The sequence below is a fragment of the Spermophilus citellus genome (genome assembly GCF_964194105.1).
Source record: "Spermophilus citellus genome assembly, chromosome: 10".
NCBI classification, from domain to species: Eukaryota; Metazoa; Chordata; class Mammalia; order Rodentia; family Sciuridae; genus Spermophilus; species Spermophilus citellus.
Genome location: NC_138197.1, coordinates 29,338,092 through 29,364,567, shown reverse-complemented (window position 1 = coordinate 29,364,567; position 26,476 = coordinate 29,338,092). Strand labels below are relative to the sequence as shown.

The following is a 26,476-nucleotide window of genomic DNA, read 5'->3' as shown; positions in this document are numbered from 1 at the left end:
CAGATAACACAAAGACAACCATAAAAATGAAGAAGAGGAAGTACTCACCCTGTGAGACATTCAGTTGCAAAACTACAAGACACTGATGTGGAAATACAGAGCGCTAAGACAAAAGAGTCCACAGAGAGGCACAGATGGATGTATAAGGGAGTGACAATGATGAATCACAGGTCAGGAGACTCTTTACTTTTATTCATTTATTTTATTTTATTTGAGATGAGGTCTTGCTACGTTGCCCACAGTCTTGAATTCCTGGGCTCAAGTGTTCCTCCCACCTCAGCCTCCTGAGTACTGGGGACAATAGGTGCACCACCATGCCTGGCTAGGAACAGACTTGCAAAAATGCGGTGGGGTGGGCTGGGGTTGTGGCTCAGCGGTAGAGTGCCTGCCTAGCAAGTGCAAGGCCCTAGGTTCAATCCTTACCACCACATAAAAATAAAGTTTTGTGTCCAATTACAACTAAAAAATAAATATTAAAAAAATGTGCTGGGGTAACTGTTTCACCCACATGGAAAACAACATAAAACTGAATCTATACTTTATACTTTAAAAAAAATAAAATCCAGGTAATTTTAAAATTTGACATTCAAAAACCCTCTAAAACTATAAGGGAAAAGAAAGGAGATTATTCCATGATTTCATCATGGAGAAGGCTTCTTCAAGATCCAAGTGCACACACACATAAAAGGACAAGATATTTTGGTTTGACTTGAACAAGCCAATAGAAAACCAGGCAAAGAACATAAACCAGTGGATCAGCAACCCAAGGAGACCGGAACTGTCATTCATTTGAAAAAAAAAAAAAAATGCCCAAGCTCATTAACAATCACAGAAAAACTTAATAAAATAGTGAGATAATGTTTTTCACTCATCAGATTAGCAAGAACCAGTTAGATGGTACAGAGTATTGACAAGATATGGAAGGGAGGCATTCTTGGAACTGCCAGTGGCATTGACAAGTAGCACAGCCACCGTGAAGAGACATCTGGCACAATTTCCACTCTGCACAAGGAGCCAGACTAAAGATTCTTCCTTGTGACAGTGTTTCAATGGAGAAATATTGAAGAGACCTAAATGTCCACTCGTAGAATAATAAACCAAATGTGCTATATTTATTCATGAGCGTACAGTGGTTATAATTAACTAGGTCTATATATATCAACATAGAGAGTGCCCCAACACAGAATAGGTAAAAATAAAGAACACAGACAGCTCGATGATATTCATGTACATTTCTAAAGCACCAAACAATACTTCTGCCTTGCAGACATAGGGTGAACATGAGAAGAAGAGATGAACACAGACACTCACTCACTGCAGTGGTCGCCTCTGCAGGGGAACAGCACTGTGAGAATTAATTAAAGAAAACTCTTCTTACATCTCAATGTTTTATTTCTTTGGAGGAAAAAAAAAAGAGAAAGGAATTACTTGGGGACGGTGAGAATGAGGATATTATTAGTTCTTTTAGGTTATCATTTCAAGTACTTATTTCTAGTGTTCTTCCTCCAGTGCTCAAATCCACGCCCTGTTTCCAATCCTGGCAGAAAACATGGTAGTTGTGGACACACCAAGAATGCTGAAATATACAACTTTACAAAAGATTTAAATGATATTCAAAGGAGGTATCAACCAAAAGTGATCTTAGCCTTAACTGACAGGCTTAGCATTCATCCTCTTGTAAGCTGAAATTTATGGCACTCAGCAACATGATTACTTAAAAGCAAACTACATGTAAGACACTGCCTTCATTTAGACAAGGACTTTTGAAGGACCAAGCTGATGTCCAAATTAGGTTGGTCAAAATTCCTTTCCTCCGGCGCCATCTAGTGGAAAGCAGAGGTAACTTCATTTGTACCTTCCACCAAAAACCACAGTTGCCCCATGCTTTTCAATGAAGCTCCCTCTAGGTTCTGAGGTTCCCACATAGTTGATAGTTCCCTTTCTCTGGAGCCTTCCCCAAACTGGAAATTCTTCAGACTACAGGATAAAGAAGCAGCAAGTGGGTGGTGGTCTTTACTCTCTGAGTCAAACTTCTTTGGGGGACTTTCTTGGCTTCCACTGACTTTGTGCTTTGCAAGATAAAAGAGCACACTGCTCTTTTACCTTCTGCCCAGAGCTTCCATCTGTGATGTGTTTTAGTCAAATGATGTCTTAACCTCCTCCCCCAGGTTGCTCTGCACTCATAATCTGCATTCATCTACATTTCAAGCCCTCTTGAATAAAAAAAATAATAATCCAACAGCTTGTTTCTAAGTAAAAGATTTTAGTGTCATTTTATCATTTTACTTTATATATAGACTTATAACGGTATGAATTTTCCATTTAAAGAACTTTTCTTTCAAAATATAACAGTAACTATAAATATGCAATGGGAAATATAAATAGTTTTTTCAAGATTTGGATGTGATAGTAAAAAATATTCATTATCTTACCAAGAATCAATCAATGAAATAGGCTAATTTTTTCATTAAAGAACAAACACACAAACAAACATTTTTTAAAAGGGGAAAAAAATTTCTATAACAAGGATGTGAATCCCCCAACTTGCAACACTGAGTTCCTTCCATTTACCACTCAGAGATGGGATCAAGCAGGGTGGAAAACGCAGGCTGCACTCAAAACAACATAAATCAATTCTGAATGGCTTTCCACTACTGTGTGATGTGGCTGACATTCCAGAAGAGTTTATAATATGATTTTTAACTATTTCCGAATTAGCACTAGCAAAGGACGGAAATAAAGTAAGCCAAAGGCACTCCCTTCAGAAGCTCAAAACTGTTATAATTTTGACGCAGATCTAAACAGAGAGTGTTTTGGTCACTTCATTTAGATGATCCTGTAGGTTCATACAAACACACTTCGGTGTAGGTTCTTTTCCTTTCTCAAAGCTTATGATGAAGAGACTGATCCCAGTATTGGGACTGACTGACGAAAGTTCAAATTTCCTCAGAGATGCTGGTAAGGAACACTGAAGGTCAGTCAGAAAATAACTAAACAGGCTTCTCATGTAAGCACCGTGACTCACAACTAAGACACTGGCCACTAATCCTGGAGCACCACTGTCGGAATTAACTTCAGAGCTGTCGTTTGTTTCTAAAGGAAATATCTCTGCCAAAGAAGTTTCCAGATTGTTGCTTGGAGCTCCTGGAGAAAACTGTTGCTTTTGATCTGCTTCTTTCAGGATTAGCTGACATAGAAATTCAAAAAACTGTTTTCCACGCATTTCCACCTTATAAGGAAAGAAAGAAAATGTGAAATAAAGGGATATTAATGATCTCCTGAAAACATAAGCATGACATAACTGCCTGCTTTTCTAATGGGTCAATGTAAGGACACCTAAGTAGATGAATCTCAATCTATATTTCCGATCATTCAATCGGGGCTTTCACAGGTACAAGAAAGTGCCTACCACATTTCTGGAGGCAAACCAGGGATACAGATGAGTAGGATATTGTTCTAATTCCTGACTTCAGAGCACTAGGTTAAGGAAATCTACAATGAACAGAAAGCCATAAAACAGTGCTCACCAAGAAACTATGTGGCACTTCAGTTCAGCTGGATCAACAAATTTTTCTCTTACTAAGGTAAAAGAGTTTATCAGAAAATTACAAAGATAAAGAATAGAGGGAAAATTATCAATAACACAATTCAAAGATGATGACTTATTAGAAGTGTGAGCACTTGAGGATGTCACTCAAGAGCTGCTAGGCAGCAGTGGCCAGAGTTCATGTCCAGAATGACCTGACCCTTGAGTGATTTGCTTATTCCCCCCTGAACACCACTGCTGCTCGCTACTGCTTCACAAACAATTTTTTCTTAGATGTACCATAAAAGAATAGGTCTCCTTAAATTCATCATCAGTAATGGCTGCTAACTTAGCAGCAAATGAGAAAGAGAGGATGCCTTAAAAAGGAAAAAAGAAATAACATCATGCAGAGTTGTGTTACAAACAAAGCAACTTTCGAATTGCTTGGCTATAATTCACAGACGTCTAATTTACAAGTGAGTCAGATTCAGCCATTCTGACAATGTTAAGTCCCCCAACTTGGCAACTCAGGTCAGTGGTACGTACATACCTGGTCTAACGTCTCTCCTCCGGGAGGTGTAAAGAAAGGGCATTCTTCCCCAGCTTCTTTGGCCATGTTCCTCAGGTCACTTAGAGGCTTGCCTTCTGCAGCCCCATATTTCTGTCATGGTCCAACAGACAAAGGTGCCTCAGGTGAATTTGCAAGACAACAATTCAGTTCAGACTTTTGGCCAATTGAGATGGCTCCATGAATAAGCTTAGTTTCCTATATTATTTTAGTATCCTCTCTCTTCCTGATAACAGGAATGTATTCAGTATCATAGGAGGCCAGGAAGCCTTAGAAAATACAACAGAAACCTGAGTGGTACACTATGTCCAAAGAAGGTTGTATGGAAGAAGTCACTGAAGCTAAGTAGACGGCGGGGCTTTACTGAATAAATACAAGGTCGGGCTCAGACTCCTGGGCTAGAGAACACATGCAAGGCACCATGCTGGCCACCTCCCATCCACACACTCTCTCACTTGGTCTTAATAATATTGAGAATTCTGAAGCAGGTATAAAAGTATTCCTCCACGTTTATAAGGGAGGAAGCCGAGTTTCGAGGAGGTTAAACAAATAGCCTCACTTTCACAGGCAACAGCAAAGTTAAAATCCTAGGCGCATGAAGACTGAGCCCAAGCACGGGACATGCAAGTCACAAATGAGATCAAAGGGCCGAGAAACATGGGGAAACTACCTCATTAGGAATCCCAAGGATGTAAAAATTAAATGGCACCATTTTTCAGCTATTGCATTGTAAAATTAAAGAAACTGACAACATCAAGTGTGGCTTGGAAATATTTTCTCCTAGACCACTCATGGGAATATAAGTTGGCGTGGCTTTTTTGAAACGCCATTTAAATTAGGCAATTTAGAGTTAATATAAGAAAAAGTACATACTCAGCAATGTCCATTTCTAGAAGTATGTTAGATGGGTGTACCAAGAATGAACTGCAAAAATATTTATTTTAACATTATTTACATCAGCAGAAAATCTAGTCACAACCTGGATGCTAATTAGTAGTTGCTGGGTTATATAAATTACATAATATCCATTAAGTCACTAATTAGGTGATTATATCAAGGTGCATTTACAGGCACTGAAAAGCAGTCAGTACACAATAAATGAGAAATGCTAGTTTAAAAGCAATACAAAGAATTCCATTTAGAAAAATGCACAAGCAGGGGGAAAAAATCAGGAACACACATACCAAAAATGTTCACTGTTTATCTGGGGGTGATATAGATTTTAACTGTATTTCTCCCCAAGTCACTTTTAATTCCTTATACGGATAATGGGTTGCTTGCATAATAATGAATTTAAAGAAAAAAAAACTGTTATAGTTTGCACAGATGATGCCAAAAGATCCTCATACCATCAGATAGAAATCCATGAGTAAAACACCATTTTATAAAAATATATGCATGTTTTGCTACGAATTCAGCCATTCTTGCAATCCTCAATGCCAAATTCGTGTCTCCAGGCATAAACAAAGCAATCTCTATTACAAAAGGGATCAGTACGAATTATCACTTGCTTTGATTTCAGAGGAATGGAAACCTTCCTTTATTAAGTATCTTGAGTGCCACCATGAAGCAAACTGGGACTGAGGCCAGAGGGCTGAGCCCGCCTGTGCAGAGACCAGTGTGGTGAGCTGCTGACCAAGGAGTGCAATGGAGAGAACGAAGGACGCAGGTGGAGATGACTCCTACGGATGGGGGAATCACAGAGGGCCAAAGCCTGACAGGTGAGTAGAAACTGGCAGATCAGGGAGCAGAGCGGAGCACAGGCCAGAAGTTCATGAGGCTGGCTCTTTTGCCAGAAGCATTTGGGTGATTCAGAGAAGAGCCTGAGGCCCGTGATCAGCGTTCCAGAGTATGGACTGCAGGGCTGGGTGGGCTATGTGATCGGGGGCATAGACTTGACTTCTGTGTGCTTTGATGTCTGCCATCTATAAAATGTGAATTAAAACGTGAGGTTTTTCAGTCTTCACACAGTAGGTTATGAAGCTGAATGAATTTGCAGTGCTTGGAAAGAATGCTAGCGGGTGGCAAACACCATGCCAACGCCCAACCAGTACTCTGAGACTACAACGTGAAGTACCAGGGAGGAAGAGAAGGCAAGGAGGTGACAGATGAGTTTACACAGTACCTTGGGACCCAGGTTTAAGAGAATTAGTGAACCATTCTACAAAGGATTATTCAGGTTGCAGTTGGAGATTAGGTTTGAAAAGAGAATGCAAGACAGGAAAGAAGAGAACGACTATCACAGGGACTGAGGTAGGAGATGACACTGAGCTGCTCCAGGATGGCAGCAGGGGTTTGCAGAGAACACATGTAAGACTGCCTGTGGTAGGTGGTGGGGCATAAGAGACAAAGAGCCAAAAATGAATGGCTCAACCAATAGGGTAAAGAGGAGCAGCCTGGGGTACAGGCAGAACACCCACTGAGCAGAAAACAGGTGCAGAGCATACAAACCAGAAACCACAGTAGGCGGTCTGATAGTAAACATGCAGCTCAGGTAAGAGATCTCAGCTGATCACAGATTTGGAAACCATTGGGATTTCACCAACTAAAACCATAGGAGATGAAATTACTCCAGGACAGAGCACAGAGTGAGAAAGGTGGCCACACCCACTGATGATGCTTTCTCCTACTGTATGATGACAGGCGTGCTCAGGGTTCAGAGGTCAGAACATCTTGAAGAGTCTGAGCCCTGGTTCTCAGGCACAGACTGAGCCCTTTGTGCAGCCTTGACGATGTAGCTCTAAGATCCATTCTTAACAATAACAGAGAACACATGCAGGTTATGGGAAGCCATTCTTTAAAAATGCCCTCCACATTCTGTTACATTTCTGCCCAGGTAAAGAAGAGATTCATGAGGTGGCAGGGATGCTAACGGGCTTACAGGTTAGTATTAGAGAGCACAATAAAAATCAAGGCTGCTCTAGGAGACTTGGATTCAAATCTAATGATCTGACTGTATGACCTTGCTGTATGACTTTGCTAAGTCAGCCTCAGGAAGACCCATTTCTGGCATACAAAATGGGCAGGAGAAAAATCTATTCATACCTGTAAGGGAGGAGTAGGACTGAGAGGTGAGAACTTTTCACCTTTTACTCTAAACTCTTGTATATTGTTTCAAGTTCTTACAAGTATCTCCTTTTATGATTCAAGAGGCTTATCCCATCTTATCTCATAAAATTTTAGTAATTTAAAAGGTGCTACATACAGGCTGGGTGTGTGGCTCAGTGGTAGAGCACTTGCCTAATATGTGCAAGGCCCTGGGTTTGACACCCAGCAAAACACACACACACACACACACACACACACACACACACACACACACACACACGTACTATGAGAATATGTAAAAGAATATGTGACTCATTTAGTAGACCCCAGTAGAACGACACTTAATTTTTAGCCACACTATAAAATGAGGTGGCTAGCTGAAATTTTATGATAAAGCATGATGTATAAATACTGCGGTTTGGATCAGTGCTCATGAGTTTAAGAACTGATCCCCAGTGCCAATGTTCAAGAGGTGGGGCTTTGGGGAAGTGACTGGCTCATGAGGATTGGTGGATTGATCCAGGGATAACTGAATGGGAGGTTGTGGACGCTAGGCAGGTAGGCCTGTGTGGAGGAAGTAGATTACTGGGGACTATGTTTCCCTTGGGAACTATATTTTGTTCCTGGCCCCTCCTCTCTCTATCCCTCCCCTCCCCCACCCTCTCTCTCCATCTTGGCTACCATGAGGTGAGCAGCTTTCCTCCGTATGATGTTCTCACTCATCTCAGTTCCAAAGCAATGGAACCAGCCAACCATGGACTGGCACTTCTGAAACCATAAGCCAAAATAAATCTTTCTTCTATGTTGTTTTTCTCAGGTATTTGTCACAGCAATGAAAATTTGGCATACACAATAAATAAGTCACTTACCCTTTCTCGAAGTCTTGAATCATATTGTACTGTCATGTCTTTGCAAAACAGGTTGTGCTTCAAAATCCCATGCATGGTCTGCAAAGCAAAACACAACTGTTTCTTATACAAATGTTAATCACTATGAAACATCAACACAATACATGACACTTTCATTAATTAAAAAATATAATAAGACCAAAGAACAAGCAATAAATTTCCTGTGTAAATGCTGCCTCTTGGGCTGGGGATGTCCCTAGTGGTACAGAACTTGCCTAGCATGCACAGGGTTCCTTCCCTAGCAAAGCAAAAACCAACCAACAATAACAAATGGTCCCCCTTCTGTTCTGCTCCTCCTTTTGTCTCTCCATGACTGACTCTGGTATTTTCTGCTAAACTATCTCTTAGTTCACATGTTAGCAAACTATAGCCCACAAGCCAAATCCAAACTGTCAGCTGCTTTGTAAATAAAGTTTTATTGGAACACAGACACAAGTTCCACATAAGTATTGTCTCTGGCTGCTTTTACACTCCAACAGTAGGGGTGAACAGTTGTGACAGAGAGCTCAGAGCCCACAAGATCTAAAGTATATATCACATGGCTCCTTATAGAAAAGGTTGGCTAACCTGTTCCATTTCCTAAATCTCCACTCAAGTGTCGAAACTGCTATTTAACATCCATTAGCCTCAACTGCAGTGCTATTTTTGGTTCTAGAATTTGAACTTTTGTTTAAAATTTACTGTTTACAGTTCTCTGCTAAAATTCTAGGACATCGCTCACCTGTGTGTAACATGGGTGTGTTACTCCTGTGGCTGTTTATCTTTTAATTTTGCTCATTTGTGTCCATGTTTCCTTCTTTCAGTTTATCTGGCTAGTTTTAGTGGACATAAAACACTGTATTTGCAAAACTACAGAAATTGTTTAAGTCCACATCTACCTTGCATTTTCATCCCCTCCCTGTAAGTTAGATATTATCATTACTGTCATATGCATGTTGTATTTCTTTGTATTCATCTATGCTATGTGTACCTTTGCCAATTTCTTTGCTCACTGATCTTTTTCTGAAACTCGGACCTTCTAGAATTATTTTCAATATTTTTTTGAAAATGCCTTGAGGGTTTGTTTGTCTGAATGGTCTTCACCTGTTTTCTAGAAAAAGTTTAAAACCCTAGGTTAATCCTTGCCCTCTCTCAGCATACTGAAGAGGCTGTTACTGACAATGACAGACCTGTAGACAGCCTAACTGCTTGACTAGTGAATGATGTTTGTCTTCCTTATTCTTTGGAATCTCGGCTTGGCTACGATGAATACAGATGTGGATTTCTTTTGTATTTACCAATTGGGACTGGTTACACTTTCTGGATCTGAGATCCACTGTCTTTTAATGATTCTGTAAGACCAGCTATGACCTCTTTGAATACTGCCTCATCCTCACTCTCTGACATCTCCTCTTGAAAGACATTACTACTTCCCATCATGTTCCTCACATCTTAAATCAGTCATGTATGTCACCCTTAGGTTTACTGTCTTAACAATCATGTCAGCTGTGTGTAATCTGTAACTCAGTATACTCACTGAGGTTTTTCCTAACTTATTCCCTGCATTAAATTGACTTTATCGATACATAATTTACAACAGTAAAATACACCTATCTTAAGTCTACAGTTCATTTGAGTTTTGACAAATTTATACACCCATCTAAGTGCCAAAAATTAAAATACAGAAGAATTTTATCACCCCAAAATATATCTTCATACCCATGCCGGTAAATCCTTCTCACCCCTGGCCCAAGCAACCACTGAATTGCTTTATATAACTGTACATCAGTCTTTTATCGGAGTTTCATATAAACAGAATCATGTATTATGTTCTCTTTAGTGCCTGGTTTCCTTTGTTTAGCATGTTTTTGAGAGACTCATCCATGTTGATGCATGTCTAGTGTTCCACCTTCAGTGCTGAGTTGTATTCCACTGTATGAACACACCACAGTTCATTTGTCCATTTACCTCCTGATAAACACAGAGTCTATTATATGGCTGCTACAAACAAAAGTCCTACTGAACAATGGTACACAAGTCTTTGTGCAGACATCCGTTCTTATTTCTCTTGGATAAGTCTCTGGGACTTAAACTGCTGGGTAACAATAAGCATATGTTAAACTATTTTCCAAAGTAGTTGGTTTCTTTTACAGTCTCACCTGCAATATGTGACTTTTAGATACTCTACAATCTTTTCACATTTTAGTCATTCAAATATTATGTACAGTGGTATCTCAGTGAGGTTTTAATTTGCATTTATGTGAGGGGGATGCCGAACATCTTTTCATTTCTATCATTTTATTGTCTTTGCATGCATCTTCTTTTATGAAGTTCCTGTTCTAATTAAAATCTTTTGCCCCTTTTAAAGTTTGTCTAATTACTGAGTAGAAAGAATTCATATGCACACAGTGTCATATATATATATATGTACATTTTCTTCCAATCTGTGGCTTGCCTTTTCATTTTACAAATGGTACTTGCAAAGAACAGACAACTTTTACTCGAATAAAATCCAGTTTATATAATCAATTTCAAATTAGTTTTTGTGTGTGGTGCAAGGTAAGGGTTGGCGTTCATGTTTGTTGTGTCAGCATCATTATTGAAAAGACTATCCTTATCTAATAAATTACTACTGACCAAAAACATAAACCAATAATTGACTATATAAGGGTGGCTTTGTTTTTGGCCTCTCCAATTTTGCTTGAGAAAAAAAAAAAGTCTTCTTTTTAGTTTTCAAAGTATTTTCAATCTTTATACCTTCAGAATATATTTCTAAAATATCCTGTACTCACTCCTACCTCCTTTTCCCCATTTTCCTCTCAGGACTCCCAACCAACATGTGTGTTGGATTGTCTGACACTGTTCCATACTTCGCTGAGACTAGTTATGTTCCTATTTTAGTCTTTCTTTCTTTCTGCTCCATAGTAAATTCGGAATGTTCTACTGCTAAGTCTTCATGTTCAATGACCTCTTCTACAGTGCCTACCCTGTTAGTCCATCTTGTGACATTTTTATTTCAGGACATCATATTTTTCATCTCTAGATCAATCTGGTTCTTTTTTAAATTCTAATTTGCTATATACGACAGCAGAACGCATTACAATTCATATTACACATACACAGCTCAACCTGGTTCCTTTTTAAGATTTTTGGTTTTTATCTTCTATTTCTCTCCTCATTTTTCTTCCTTATTCACTGCTAGGAAGTATTCATTCTGGAATCACTACTGCGTGCCCTGTGTATTCCACAAAATCCCTGCACGCTGACTGGTGGGGACTCACGTGCTTCCCCACCCTCTGTGAACTCTAGGAATCGCTCCACTTTTCCCTCCCCAGGAACCAGTCCCTCCTCTGCAGCTGTGTCTTGCTTGTTCTCATGCGGTGTCATTCTACCCATATGCAGAAAACAGTCCACCAAAGAGTTTCTTTTTGGTTGAATTTTTAAAAATTTGTTCATTTTAGTTATCCATGACAGAAGAACGTATTTTGACATATTTAAGCAGACTGCTATGTATACTTCTAGAGTTCTTTCTCTGTCTAGCTCTTCTACTTCTCTGAACCTCAAATTTTAGTCACCTTAATATCCCCAAATTCCACAATTTCCCTCCTCAAATCACGGGGACCACCAAGCTCTATTTTGTGCCCCCTACCAGAGTCTGGAAATGACTTTGGACAATCCTGGGGCTCAGCTTATTTGTTCCACCTCATCTAGGCATCACAGAGCCACGATGTGCCTGAAGTCCAAGGTCTCACTTACTGGATTTTATTCGAGTAAAAGTTGTCTGTTCTTTGCAAGTACCATTTGTAAAATGAAAAGGCAAACTACAGATTGGAAGAAAATTATAAATAAGTGTATTACATGTATATAATATATACATATATATAAAATAACATATACTTTTTTTAGTTGTAGATGGGCACAATACCTTTATTTATTTATTTATTTATATGCAGTACTGAGGATCAAACTCAGTGCTGCACATGTGCTAGGCAAGCAGTCTTCCACTGAGCCGCAACCCCAGCCTCGCCAAGATTTTGCACTTATTGTTGAGTTTTCTAGTTGTTTACACAGGGAGGTAAATTCCAATCCTATTATTCCCTCATAGTTAGTCACAAAAGTCTCCTTCCATTGAGTTTTAACAAGTTGATTTGGTTCTTTTTAATAAAATCTGGGTGTCATTTTTATAGAGATCTGTTCTCTAAAGACATTTACATCATGTCACATATTTCTTTATGGAATCAGAATGCTTTTTTTACTCTGCTGGCCTTTCTATTATCTGATGTGACTGTGGGTTGACCTCCTGCCTGTCATTTCTTCTGGATTTTTCCTGATACCTTATTTTTATTTTTTGTTAAGCATTTTTTCCAAAGCTACTCTAACTTAAATATTCAAAAAACAAAAAAACTAAGTTCAACGAGAAGAAAAGGAAAGAGTTCACATGGAGATGAGAGAGTGGGGAGGAGGTGATGTCTATGTGATTTAATTCCCTGCGGGCTCTGGTGGCAGATCTTTCAAGCTTATACACTTTGTTAAGACTTGGGACCTCTTAGCCTAAACCTCCACCCTACACTCACCTGCTTTGCCCGCGTGAGGTCGCTGGAGAAAGCATGAGTAAACCTCACTTTACTCATAAATCTACCAGCAGCAGCCGCTTGTTTAAATCCAGTCTCTGAAAGAGGTTCATCTATTCCTTGTCCTGTGGTGAAACAAAGCATTCAAAAACATAACTGAGGGGTACAGATAAAGCCACATATAAGAGAACAGAAACATAAGAGAACAGAAACTGTGCCTATCTCTATTTTAATGAAAGGTTTCCTCGAGCACTTTTCCACATGACTTTTCAGAGAGCCGACAGTACCTACTGTGAAGTTAAGCTGATTCTATCAAGGCTCAGATTCAAATGTTTTCCAAAGAGTTGTTTGCCGGCTGGGAATAAGGTGATGCTAAGAACATCTCGGTTTTAGCTCTTCCCTCTTTTGTGTTTGCCCATGTCCTCATTAGTTGCATTTTATAAATGGTGGCTCTGACCCTACATGTGCTGCTATCGTTACCATAAGAGTTTTGCCTTCTATATCTCCCATTGTCCAAATGTTCAATATTATAATGATGGTACTTCTTCTTCCCTGCCCCCTTCCCTTTCTTTTTTGTTTAAAAAAAAAAAAAATACTGTGAAACCTACTTCCTTCCAGGAGAAAAAGCAGATCAGACACTGTGAAGGGACTTATTACTACAGAATAATTAAGCAATATATGCTTGGCATGAGTGGGCTCACAGAATGCAAGGAAATCCCCAAGGGATGAAGCCAAGCCATCAAAGACCCCTGGGCTGAAATGTGAAAAGTGATATGGAAATTTGGAGTTGCTGCAACATCAGCTCAGGCTGGAAGGGTTTCTGGAGGAGGCCTGCTCATGGGACAGCAAGGTGGGAGGACCAAACTGCACTGAAGCAAGGGGTCCTGGAAGGAGGCTACTGTCATCTCAGGCCAATGGTCAAATGCAAATCCTGCTCAGAACAAACCACTCACAACAGAGGATAACAAGCTCTCCACTAATTTTAGAGCAAATAATAGTTCAGCCAAAGATTCAACACATACACAAGAAAATAATCCATAATGAATGAATGAGAGTCATAATAATGAATGAGAGTCAGCAGAAAAAAAGAACAGATTTAGAATCACTAAGAATTCACACACTGAAATCAGCAAAGAAAAGCTATGAAATTAATTATGAATAAGACATAAATGTTATAGGCAGAATATTCCTGGTCATACCAGAAAGATTTCAGATGTGTTGCTCAGAGTAACAGGCATGAATTTATTAGAAAGGATAGGAAAAGGGAGAGAGCGGGTCCTCTCAGGAGAAGGATGGCATGCCTCTCCTACTCTCTGATTATATTGGGGGTCCCAGAGAAGTTTCCAGAAAGACCACCCAGGTCCACCTCTTGACTTTCGACTGACAGACAGCAGGATGACAGCAGACTTTCAAGTTTTCTCTGCACATGGGAACTCTAGGTTGGTTTGTCCTGTGCTGAGTGGTTCTAACTGGAACTTGTTCTCAGAGATGTTATGGTTAGGGGAATTATCCTTACCTTTCAGAGTTCTGGGATTGGTCTGTGGAAGGGTCACAAAATTCCCCCCTTATAGGGTAACTAATGTTTTTATTGGCATTTTAGGCCTGCATTTCTCCTGCAGATAACAGGTTGTTATGCCAGGCAGGGCTGCAGGCAAATTGCTTTTTTAAAAAAGAAACCACATGAGAGTCAGCACAGGAGACTCGTTTTATAGAATTATTCCCTTAACCTCATGTTTCCACTGCTCACATCTGTCTGTTCCCTATCATAAAGACAGATTCAGAAAGATAAGTAATTAACAGAAAGCATTAAAACAACAGATGGCTTTCTAAAAGATAAAATAAATCTTTTAATAAGGAAAAACAGAATGCTAAGAAAAGAAAAAAAAAAAATCCCTCAGTGGATTGAGCGATGTGGTTGAGGGGAGATGTAATGAACTCCAAGAGAGAGCTGCACATACTACCCAGAATGCAGCACAGATACAAGGAGAAGGAATGTGGATATACTGGTGATGAATGGGAAAGAATGAGAATTCCCCACATGCATTGTTTAGTTCAGGCTACTGTAACAAAATACCATAGATTAGATGACTTATAAACAACAAACATTCATGTCTCACAGTGCTGGAGGCTGGAAGTTCACGATCAGGGTGTCAGCATGGCTGGGTTCTGGTGAAGGCCTCTTCCAGGGTACAGAGTGCTGACTTCTCCCCTTATGTGCTCAAATGGCAAAAGAAGGTGTAAGAGCTCTTCAGGGCCCCCTTTTAATAATCCTGCCCACAAGGGCTACACCCTCATGACCTAATCACCTCCCAAAGATTCCATCTTTCAGAGATGAAATCTTTGGAGGTAGAAAATGAGAAAATAAACATGTAAAATGAAAAACAGAGAAAATAAACATAAAGAGATAATGGCTGGGGCTGGGGATGTGGTAGCGGTAGCACGCTTGCCTGGCATGCGTGCGGCCCGGGGTTCCATCCTCAGCACCACATACAAACAAAGATGTTGTGTCTGCCGAAAACTAAAAAAATAAATATTAAAAATTCTCTCTCTCTCTCTCTTTAAAAAAAAAAAAAAGAGATAATGGCCGAGTTTTCCAAAAATGAGAGAAGACACCCATGTACAGATAAAGGAAACACAATGCATATCAAATAGAATAATTAAAAAAAAAACCCTCCTAGATAAACCAAAGCAAAGATTTTCAGAATATTTATAGAGAAAGATGTAAATGTGGAATGCCACTTGATGGGCCAAGACTTCCTCACAGGAACAATGAAAGCCCAAATAAGAATAGATTAACATCTTCCAAGTGTTGAAGAACCGTCCAACCAAAACTGTATGCACTAAGATCACCTTTACCATCAGCCTAGCCACACACACCGGAGAACCTTTCAGAAAACATAATTCTGGAAAGAAGGTCTGAGATGCAAAAGAAGCGATGAGCAGCAAAGCTAGCAAACACTGCCTGAATGACAAGTGGAGGCAATAATGTCCACATCAAGTGGTTTAAAAAAAAAAAGACTAAGATGACAGACAATGACAACATAAGTTCCTGTATTTTTCGAGAGGGGACATTAATAATATTATTCTTCAGGAGGCTGAGGCAGGAGGATCACAAGGTGGATACCTGCCTCAGCAACCTTGCAAGAGGCTGTCTCAAATAAAAAGGGCTGGGAATGAACTCAGTGGTAGAATGCCCTAGTACAGAGGAAAAAAGATCTCTCTTGTGCATGCTCAGGCACAAGAGCTCTTACTGTCTGTTCTTAGTCATGGGAGGATGCAACCAAAAGACAGAAGTCTGCAAACCAGGAAGCAGACTGGGAAGACCTTGATCTTGGACTTGGCCTCCACAGCTGTGAGGAAATAAACGTGTGGTTTCACCTGCCCAGTCCATTGTCATAAACTGACTAAAACGAGTATGAATGGGAAAATCTAAAGGCAATCATTAAAAAACCAGAAATGGTGGAACCAGTAGGGAAGGTCAGACAAGCCTGAGAAATAAGGACTTAAGATATAAAAGCCAGTAAGAATAAAGAGGAAGACTACAAAAAGAAGGAGGAAAAGAACAACAAAGGAAAGATGTTCAAACATATCAGTAACCAGAATAAAGGCAAATAGACTATCACCAGCTAAAAAGATTATGTATATTTTTTAAAGAACTAAGCATCCAACTAAGTTGGGAGAAGAATTAAAAAAAAAAAGAATAAACTAAAAAATGAATGTGAACACAAAAGACTTTTATTCACATTCCACGGTCAGCTTCTAATGAAGTAAGACAAAGGAGCAGTACTAAAGCTCAAGGTGGTGACAACCAATCAAAGCCAGAGAATAACTTGGGTCGAGTACAAGTCATTCAAAAGCAGGTTCATTTAAGTGTCAGACTAGTTAAATCTCCAGAAAAGGGAGTTAAGCACCCTGGGAATGAAAACCAGTTTACATTAACCCCAGGTCACTACCCTTCAAACAAAACTAAATGCTTTTATAATCACAGCACAGAAATAGCAGTTCTACCTGAGCTAGATCACAGGACAACTAAAAACTTGGGGTCCATACTAACAGAACTCAAGAGGAAGAATCAGTTCAGAATAAAATAATGAGCACACATGAGAATTAAATCTAAAATATCTGAGCTAGAAAATACCATTAACACCAGCCAGAAAACGTCACATTTCCAAATAGGAACCATTTTAAATCTAGACAGTTATATTTTAAGGCATCTAGAACCAATATAACTTTCTAATCAGCTGACTAGGCCTCTTAGAAGCTGAATGTAAAGAGCAATTTGGAGAAGTGGTTTCTGGGTTTTTTTTGTTGTTGGTGGTGGTGGTGATAAGGTTTGAACTCAGGGGTACTTTACCACTGAGCTGTCCCCAGCCCTTTTTATTTTTTGAGACAGGGTCTCACTAAGTTGCTCAGGGCCTCACGAAATTGCTGAGGGTACCCTTGAATTTACGATCCTCCTGCCTCAGCCTCCCAAATCACTGGGATTACAGGCCTGCATCACTACACCCAGCTGAAGAGCTGTTGTGTCCATTTAGTTCAGTCAAGAGATTTATTCCTTTTGGTTACCAGTTGCTCTGACCGTATTCTGTGGCTGTTATATACTTTATTTCTGAAATCTCAATCTAAGCCAATCCCAGTACAGTGCTGCCCCCAGACTACCCTACCCACTGAATCTGATTAATTTGCATATCACTTTAACACTAAAGCAGAGATTTAGAATGACAACCAGATTATACCAACCTTGAAGTACTTTCTCTTTGTTCAATCTTGTTTCCCCACTAAAATAGAAAGAGGGAGGAAAAAACTTTAATATCAAGTTATGTCATTTTTGAAAAGAAGAAAACTAGCTATGAAGGGTAATGATATTCATAAAGATCATCTGAATCATAACACACTTCATAATCGAACCTATAAAAACACAGTTCATTCTATAGCTCTAGTGATGAGCTCAAAATTTCAAACTACCCCAAATTAAAATGTATAGATTAGGAATCAATCTTAAATAAACTGCAAGAGTATAATGCTATTTTTAAAATATTTATATATGTGCATACATTATTTTTGTTAAATAATCTTGTCAAAACAAATATATTACTCAAAATTACTTTCAAAGGCAGAACCAAAACATGAAGCTCAGTCCTTATATTGCTGACCTTGAACTGAGCAAGGGAAAGGGCATTGGAATGGAATGGAAAAGAAGGAACATTTTGTAGTACTGAACACGATCCTGCAAACCACAGCACACTGAACTGAGGCTTGGACACTACAATTTTAGGAGTTAAAAAACAAAACAAATTCAAACAGCCTTGAAACAATGAGAAGGGTGAGAGGACTAGAAAAAATGGTCACCAGGTAACTGGGGAAATGGAGGTTGGAAAGGAAAGAGGAGAGGGGAGTACATGGGCAAGACCAGATGACAGGGTGGACCAATAAAAGCAATCCTCAAGTAAGTAAAAAGGAGAATTCAGTTAAAACTCTTGTGCTTTAATCAAATGTTTCTTGAGCCATGACTAGGAATACAGACTTGAGTCTCTGCGTAGACTCCTGACCATTGTGATCAATGGCTGCCTGGAGCAATGGATCTCAAACTTGAGCCTCATCAGAATTAACTGGTGGGCTTATTAAACCACAGCCCTGATGCTAGGAATACCTGCATTCACTCATATTAAAATTATTTCTAATAGAAAAGATTGTAAATATTCCATTGACAAGAAGTTGGTTTCCCTAACCCATAGCTCAAATAACCATTTATTAATGGTTTCATTAACAAATAAATAGTGATATATCTACCTAATGGAATAATGTGTAGCAAGCAGTGTCTTTGAGAGAGAGACTTACGTAAAGATACTAATTAAATAGAAAAATCATGGTATAGAATAAAATAAAAAGAACATCACCTTTTTAGGAAGGAGGGAAATAATATTTGCATCTGCACAAGAAACACTGGAAGGATACACAATGAAACTAAGAAACAGTCATCTATGGGTGGGGAAAGAACAACAGGGAGAATTGTTTTGATTTCTAAAAATGTTTATTTATTAGCTTACAAATAAAAGTATGATAAATGAAATTACTATACATAGAACTATTTACGCCTTGGCAAAACAAATAGTACTAATTCATCATTATTATCCAGAATTCATTTGGAATCCTAATGGACACAAAAGTGAAAATTAACCTCTACCCTGCAGATGGATCAGAAGCATCCAGGGTAAGTTTGAAGAACTCTGTCATCTCTCACCTAGAAAATGCTGTTATGCATTAGATTCACTTTGTATCTCAACCTCATAATCTTGCTGAGATGAAGAATAAAAGAACTGCTGCTAAAGTTACCAAAAATGAAACACCAGTAATTTGATAGTTTTGTAAAGGCACTTCCCACCATCTAATGATTTTGGCAAAAGGAGAAAAATAGCTGTGATGTAATGCGGGACTTCTTTTAGCTATTTGTCAATAAAGACTGCTACAGAACTAACTGTATTATTATAATCACCGGCTTTTGCTTTTAACTTGTGTTGGGTATTTGCCTTCAAACCACTTTATAAATATTACACAGTAGGAATCCAAAAGTTGCATTTTCCCTAAAACTTTTATTAAAATTTAGAGCTTTTATTAGCTTTACCAAGATTACATAAATCCTTGAAGCAAGTGTTTAAAATTAGTTTGGGGAGTGGAAACTAGATGGATAAAATAGTTTTAACTATTAATCCATTTTCCTTAACCAAAGCTTGGCTTATGACAGAGGCAGAGAAGAGGCGGCAGCTGAAAGGTCAGAGGGATATATTTTGAAGGAGTCAAGAATAACACCACTCATTTTCAAAACTGCAGTGTGATCCACTTCCAAAATACAACACCCAACTCTGCAGGAATCTAAAGACTTATGCCAAGAAGTGAAGTCTTATGACGAGCCATTTATAGGCCCACAAATATGCATCATTCATTTTGTAGTTTATCATACTGTTTTTCACTTAAAGGTTTTTTTTTTTTAGTCCAGTTTTATATTCTGTGGAATTTCTTCAGAAATCATATAAAGCTTAATTTCCCCATTATGTCCTCTTGAGGGATTCAAATCCAACAGACAATACTCAGTTTGCCATACCAGAGAGACAAATCATGGGAAATTAGTATATACTCATTAGTATACATTTTCAGAATAAATATGCTTTATTGTACATGGAAATATAAAACCTTCTGATATTTACTCATGAATACAGCTTAATTCTAATTCCTTTACAATTAATTCATTTGCAAATAGAAGATTTCAAAGGTTAGTAATATAGGGACTTTCACTAGATGGTTTGAGTGGACACAGGGTGCATGCCTTTAATATCAGCAACTTGGACAGTTGAGGCAGGGTGATCATTAGTTCAAAGCCAGTATCAGCAACTTAGCAAGACCCTAAGCAACTCAGCGAGGCCCTTAGCAACTTAGCAAGATCCTGTCTCAAAATAAAATATAAATAGGGCTGGGGATGTGGCTCAAAGGTTAAGCACCCCTGGGTTCAATTTCCGATACCAAAAAAAAAAAAAAAAAAACCACCTGTAAAATAGCCAACTCATGATACATTTTTTGTTTATATATAGAGCATCCTGGTTGTAAAGGCTCCCCTCAGTTGACCACCCCAATACCTAGGAACCAATATCACAGTAATATAGCAATTACATATATCTTTATAAAAATATTAAATTGCAGATAATTTAATACTGCTTTGCTTTTTTAATGTCTAAAACAACGACTAACATTTAACAAAAAGTAACTGCTGACAGAAGTAGAATAAGAAAGGGCAGTTTGGCTATGCACAGCTTTACTAACTGATCATCTTTAAGTCATCAAGTGTAAATTAAATATACTTTATTAAAAAAAGTTTTATAAGTCAGTTGGAAGTGAAATGATGGCTTGCAAGTGACTGACTGCAAACAGCAACAAGAAACAGGTCAAGGAACCAGGGCCTTCAACAGCCTTGTGTCGGGTGTTCCAGAGCAAGGGCCAACTGCAGGGATGAGGCAGCCACAGCCCTCATCTCTCACTGGTTCTTCTGATCATGCCAGAAACATATCAGAATGTTGCTCAGAGAAACAGGTAGGAGTTTATTAGAAAGAACAGGAAAAGGGGACACTTTCAAGGTAGGAAGTGGGTCCTCTCAGAGAGGGGAAGGACAGCATGCTCCTTCTGCCCTCCAATTTTACTGGGGGTCCCAGGGAAATTTCCTGAGTCCCGCCCAAAGTCCATCTCTTGACTTTTACTTGATATCACATTTGTATCAGATTTCCCTGCACAGGATAAAGAATCAAGGCAACTCTGATTACTTTGACCCCTGCTGACTAGTTCTAATTGGAATTTGTTCTTACTGATTCTGTGGCTAGGGGGAATTCCAGTTTTGGAATCTAGTCTGTATAAGGGTCACACAACCCCCACCCCTTTTCAGGGTAACTTGCGTTCTTTTTGGCATTTTGGGGCCGCCCTTCTGCATATAACAGATTGTTGGCTGAGGAACATAACATATTCTGTTGACTTAAACCAGGCAGGATTGCAGGTAAATTGCCTTTAAAAACAAAACAAAACACATGAACTGGGTGAGGTGGTGTGTGACTTAATCCCAATGGCTCAGGAGGCTGAGGCAGGAGGATCATGAGTTCAAATCCAGCCTCAGCAAGGCCCTGTCTCAAGACCCTGGGGATATGGCTCAGTGGTTATGCACATCTGAGTTCAATCCCCAGTACAAAAAAAAACAAAAACCAAAAAAACAAAAACCATGTGGGGGTCAGGGAAAGCATAATGGATCCAGTTTATAGAATTATCCCACTATCCTCATGTACCGCATGATCCCACCACTCAACTGTTTGTCATCTATCAGGAGATGATAATGCCAACCTACATCTGTTGGAGTTTTCAACAATGCTGTGCTGTCATGAGAAATTACAGTTTGATAATAATGGTAGAATCAAAGTTGGGAATCTTGAGCATTCTCTTCCAAAAATGATACACACTGGTCCTTTCACTTCAAAGTATAATGAAGAAAGATAAACACACATATAGTAACAGAACAAAATTCATGGTGGATTTAGTTGCTTTAAAATTTCCTTGCATTATAAAAATTATATAGTTATATATTATACATCATAAAGTTCTATAAAATCACTCAACTCTTTAACAAACCATTATATTTAACTATGTTGATTATCAAATTTGAAATAATTTCTTTTCCTGAAAGAACCACCAGTTGGGCTGGGGATGTGGCTCAAGCGGTAGCGCGCTCTCCTGGTGTGCGTGCAACCCGGGTTCGATCCTCAGCACCACATACAAACAAAGATGTTGTGTCCGCCAAGAACTAAAAAATAAATATTAAAAATTCTTTCTCTCCTCCCTCTCTCTCTCTCTCTCTCCCCCCCCCCACTCTCTCTTTAAAAAAAAAAAAAAAAAAAAAGAAAGAAAGAACCACCAGTTGGTTTTGTGTTTTGGTTTATTTTTTACCTTGTTTTTTTTTTTTTTTTTTTTTTTTTTCTCTAAGAACTCTCAAGGCAAGAAAAGGGATGGAGGGCCTGAGATTGTGGCTCAGTGTAGAGTACTCGCCTAGCATGCATGAGGCACTGGGTTTGATCCTCAGCATCACATAAAAACAAAATAGATATTGTGTCCACCTATAACTGAAAAATAAATATTAAAAAAAAAAGAAAAGGGACGGAATGGCTCTGATAATAAAGGAGTTAATCACAGCCCTCCTGATTATTCCAACACTTTCTTTTTTTCCATTTTCCTAAGTTTAAAATAGATCAAAATTTATTCTCATCACAACTATCTTATGGGCAGGGGAAGAGACTCAAACATGGCCAGTGATACTCAAGTAATCTTCAAATAGGACTTATAATAATAAAAATAATAAAAAAGGCAGAACACAATGGGTAAGTTGTTCTGGTTTGAATCCTACCTACCCAACTTGCCACATGAATTTAAGCAAGTTACATGGCCTCTCTGCCTCATTTTTCTCACCTGCAAATTGAGGATGTCAGACCCCAAGACTGTCAGATTCTAATTACACCTGTGCTTGACGCCTAATAATTTATTAAGACGGTTTTTAAGTGATTTCCTATGAAGGCCTTTTTTTTTTATTGTTGGTTGTTCAAAACATTACATAGTTCTTGATATATCATATTTCACACTTTGATTCAAGTGGGTTATGAACTCCCATTTTTACCCCATATACAGATTGCAGAATCACATCAGTTACACTTCCATTGATTTACATATTGCCATACTACTGTCTGTTGTATTCTGCTGCCTTTCCTATCCTCTACTATCCCCCCTCCCCTCCCCTCCCTTCCCCTCTTCTCTCTCTACCCCCTCTACTGTAATTCATTTCTCCCCCTTGCATTATTTTTCCCTTACCCCTCACTTCCTCTTGTATGTAATTTTGTAAAACCATGAGGGTCTCCTTCCATTTCCATGCAATTTCCCTTCCCTCTCACTTTCCCTCCCACCTCTCATCCCTGTTTAATGTTAATCTTCTTCTCATGCTCTTTGTCCCTACTCTGTTCTTAGTTACTCTCCTTATATCAAAGAAGACATTTGGCATTTGTTTTTTAGGGATTGGCTGGCTTCACTTAGCATAATCTGCTCTAATGCCATCCATTTCCCTCCAAATTCTATGATTTTGTCATTTTTTAATGCAGAGTAATACTCCATTGTGTATAGATGCCACATTTTTTAATCCATTCATCTATTGAAGGGCATCTAGGTTGGTTCCACAGTCTTGCTATTGTGAATTGTGCTGCTATGAACATCGATGTAGCAATGTCCCTGTAGCATGCTCTTTTTAGGTCTTTAGGGAATAGACCGAGAAGGGGAATAGCTGGGTCAAATGGTGGTTCCATTCCCAGCTTTCCAAGAAATCTCCATACTGCTTTCCAAATTGGCTGCACCAATTTGCAGTCCCACCAACAATGAGCAAGTGTACCCTTTTCCCCACATCCTCGCCAGCACTTGTTGTTGTTTGACTTCCTAATGGCTGCCAATCTTACTGGAGTGAGATGGTATCTTAGGGTGGTTTTGATTTGCATTTCTCTGACTGCTAGAGATGCTGAGCATTTTTTCATGTGCTTGTTGATTGATAGTATGTCCTCCTCTGAGAAGTGTCTGTTAGAGCTAATAAATGAATTTAGCAAAGTGGCAGGATATAAAATCAACACGCATAAATCAAAGGCATTCCTGTATATCAGCGACAAATCCTCTGAAATGGAAATGAGGAAAAACACTCCATTCACAATATCCTCAAAAAAAAAATAAAATACTTGGGAATCAACCTAACAAAAGAGGTGAAAGACTTATACAATGAAAACTACAGAACCCTAAAGAGAGAAATAGAAGATCTTAGAAGATGGAAAAATATACCCTGTTCATGGATAGGCAGAACTAACATCATCAAAATGGCGATATTACCAAAAGTTCTCTATAGGTTTAATGCAATGCCAATCAAAATCCCAACGGCATTTCTTGTAAAAACAGATAAAGCAATCATGAAATTCATATGGAAAAACAAAAGACCCAGAATAGCAAAAACAATGCTAAGCAGGAAGTGTGAATCAGGCAGTATAGCAATACCAGACCTCAAACTATACTACAGAGTAATAGTAACAAAAACAGCATGGTACTGGTACCAAAACAGGCGGGTGGACCAATGGTATAGAATAGAGGACACAGAAACCAATCCACAAAACTACAACTATCTTATATTTGATAAAGGGGCTAAAAGCATGCAATGGAGGAAGGATAGCATCTTCAACAAATGGTGCTGGGAAAACTGGAAATCCATATGCATCAAAATGAAACTGAATCCCTTTCTCTCGCCATGCACAAAAGTTAACTCAAAATGGATCAAGGAGCTTGATATCAAATCAGAGACACAGCGTCTGATAGAAGAAAAAGTTGGCTACGATCTACATACTGTGGGGTCGGGCCCCAAATTCCTCAATAGGACACCCATAGCACAAGAGTTAATAACTAGAATCAACAAATGGGACTTACTCAAACTAAAAAGTTTTTTCTCAGCAAAAGAAACAATAAGAGAGGTAAATAGGGAGCCTACGTCCTGGGAACAAATCTTTACTCCTCACACTTCAGATAGAGCCCTAATATCCAGAGTATACAAAGAACTCAAAAAATTAGACAATAAGATAACAAATAACCCAATCAACAGATGGGCCAAGGACCTATGAAGGCCTTTTTAATGAAGGCCTTTTTAAGCAGAAGGAAGGGAATGAAATACACATTCATAAAACTTTGTCTATTAAGAATCTAAACAGGGATCACCTTACTTTTCAAGGGGTGCCTTAACTCAGACTTCCTAACTTCTAAATTTTCAATCATTTGATTGACACTGTTCTGGCTGGATCCAGAAAGCACTCCTATGTTGGGAAAACAAACAAAATGTGGCATTAGTAATCAGGGATCTAGTTCCAGTTTTGCTAACCAATTTAGTTGTATGACCTCAAGAAAGTCAAGAATCCCCCAAAGCTTTCTAAAATTGGGGTGTGGGGTGGGGTGATAGGGAAACATTAAAATTTTATGAGTCCTCAAAAGACAACTTCAGATGATTCCCAAGATTATCTTCCTATAAGGGAAGAATGGGAGAGAAAAAGACCTCAGTTAAAGTAGGGTTGGCAAAATTAAATCCTATAAGAGTTCTTTCTTTATGAGCTCCATGAAGGCAGAAACAGTATCTTATTATCCCTGTAATTCCCTCCACTGGCACATAGAATTTACTCAAAATGCTCATCTGATAGACTATACATGTACTGTTGAGAACCAATTGCACTTTGTTGGAGCTGTCCTTATACAACTTATTTAATTCTTAGATGCTTTCTTCCCCTACCTTATGCCATACACTTTACCTTTCCCCATTTAATCCTCACAATAACCCACTGCAATAGGTACTATCACTATTCCCATTTTGCATATCAGGAAACTGGTTATCAGAGGCTCAGGCTTCAGGGCTCTGTCCTGGAGGCAGATTCCAACCCAAGTATTTTACTTGAAAATTTTCTGCTCTTGGAACTGCACTGAATTACACGTCCCATGAACACTCGGCAAATAGGTGCTGAGAAAGAAAAAAGAGACAATAACAGATTTAGCTCCATGCAATCTGTTATGATAAAAATATTTATTCTGGGTGATGGCGGTCTGCCAAGAGGCTAAGGCCCTCTTTTTTTTTTTTTTTTTTTCTCAGAACTGTAATCTCTGGAGAGGAAGGAAATAAATCGGAAATACATGCCCATGGAGCTGACTGCTCTGGTAAACCAAGAGGATCAGCAGAGTGGGAGAAAGGCAGAGGGCATTAAAAATATCAGGCACGGAAGGGCAATTCTGCAAACTCTTTAAAATCTGCTGGCGAGCAAAAACTGCACAGAAGCCGAGAGACAGGGTTGTCTTTCTTCAGTTTTAGTTCTGCCACTAAGAGAACCGTAATCGTTTACTCAGCTACAACTGCTTTCTCACGTGAAACACCGGCGTGATATTTAAGACCTGCCTTCAGCACTCGGATGGTTGTGATCAGAGGGATCGAAATGGGATGACCCAGACGAAAGAGCCTTGAAACATTCCCTTCCAAGTCATCCCTCCAAGGGCTGAGCCGGCAGGGACAAGAGATGACAGATCCATGCTCCTACCACCCACTCCAAAGTACTCGATGGGAAGGGAAAGAAAGGTCCCCTGCAAGAGCAGTACTCACTGCCGGACAACGGTCAGGGCGAAGCGCGTCATCCTCACGTGGTCGGGGGGAGGTGAAGCAGTGGCCTCAGCTCTGCGTCCCAGCCCCGCGCGGCTCCTGCACTGCGGGATCACCTCGCTCACACCACTTCCGCCACTCGACCGGCTGCCGGCTCCG

General features: G+C 39.2%; 1 protein-coding gene across 2 annotated transcripts; it reads right to left on the bottom strand.

Annotated features, from left to right (window-relative positions):
* Nucleotides 1-1,085: 1,085 nt before the first annotated feature.
* TIGAR (TP53 induced glycolysis regulatory phosphatase) lies at nt 1,086-26,476 on the bottom strand. Of its 2 annotated transcripts, none has more exons than XM_081310974.1 (6): nt 26,321-26,476; nt 17,341-17,378; nt 12,604-12,725; nt 8,012-8,089; nt 4,077-4,187; nt 1,086-3,229 (listed from the first exon to the last, which is right to left on the bottom strand). In XM_081310974.1, the coding sequence occupies exons 1-6, from the start codon at nt 26,350-26,352 to the stop codon at nt 2,798-2,800; spliced, it is 813 nt and encodes a 270-aa protein (XP_081167100.1). In that variant the 5' UTR covers nt 26,353-26,476; the 3' UTR covers nt 1,086-2,797. The 2 variants fall into 2 exon arrangements, with proteins under 2 accessions (XP_081167100.1, XP_081167101.1); XM_081310975.1 differs by lacking the exon at nt 26,321-26,476 and adding an exon at nt 26,120-26,280.

Bases quoted from the DNA above. Each gene is read 5' to 3' on its own strand.
- TIGAR (XM_081310974.1), bottom strand. From the start codon at position 26,352: ATGACGCGCTTCGCCCTGACCGTTGTCCGGCA. The intron at 8,090-12,603 runs GTGAGTGTAGGG...TTTGCTTTGCAG, and splicing joins ACCTCACGCGGGCAAAGCAG to ACCATGCATGGGATTTTGAA. The intron at 3,230-4,076 runs GTATGTACGTAC...TTTCCTTATAAG, and splicing joins GAGGAGAGACGTTAGACCAG to GTGGAAATGCGTGGAAAACA.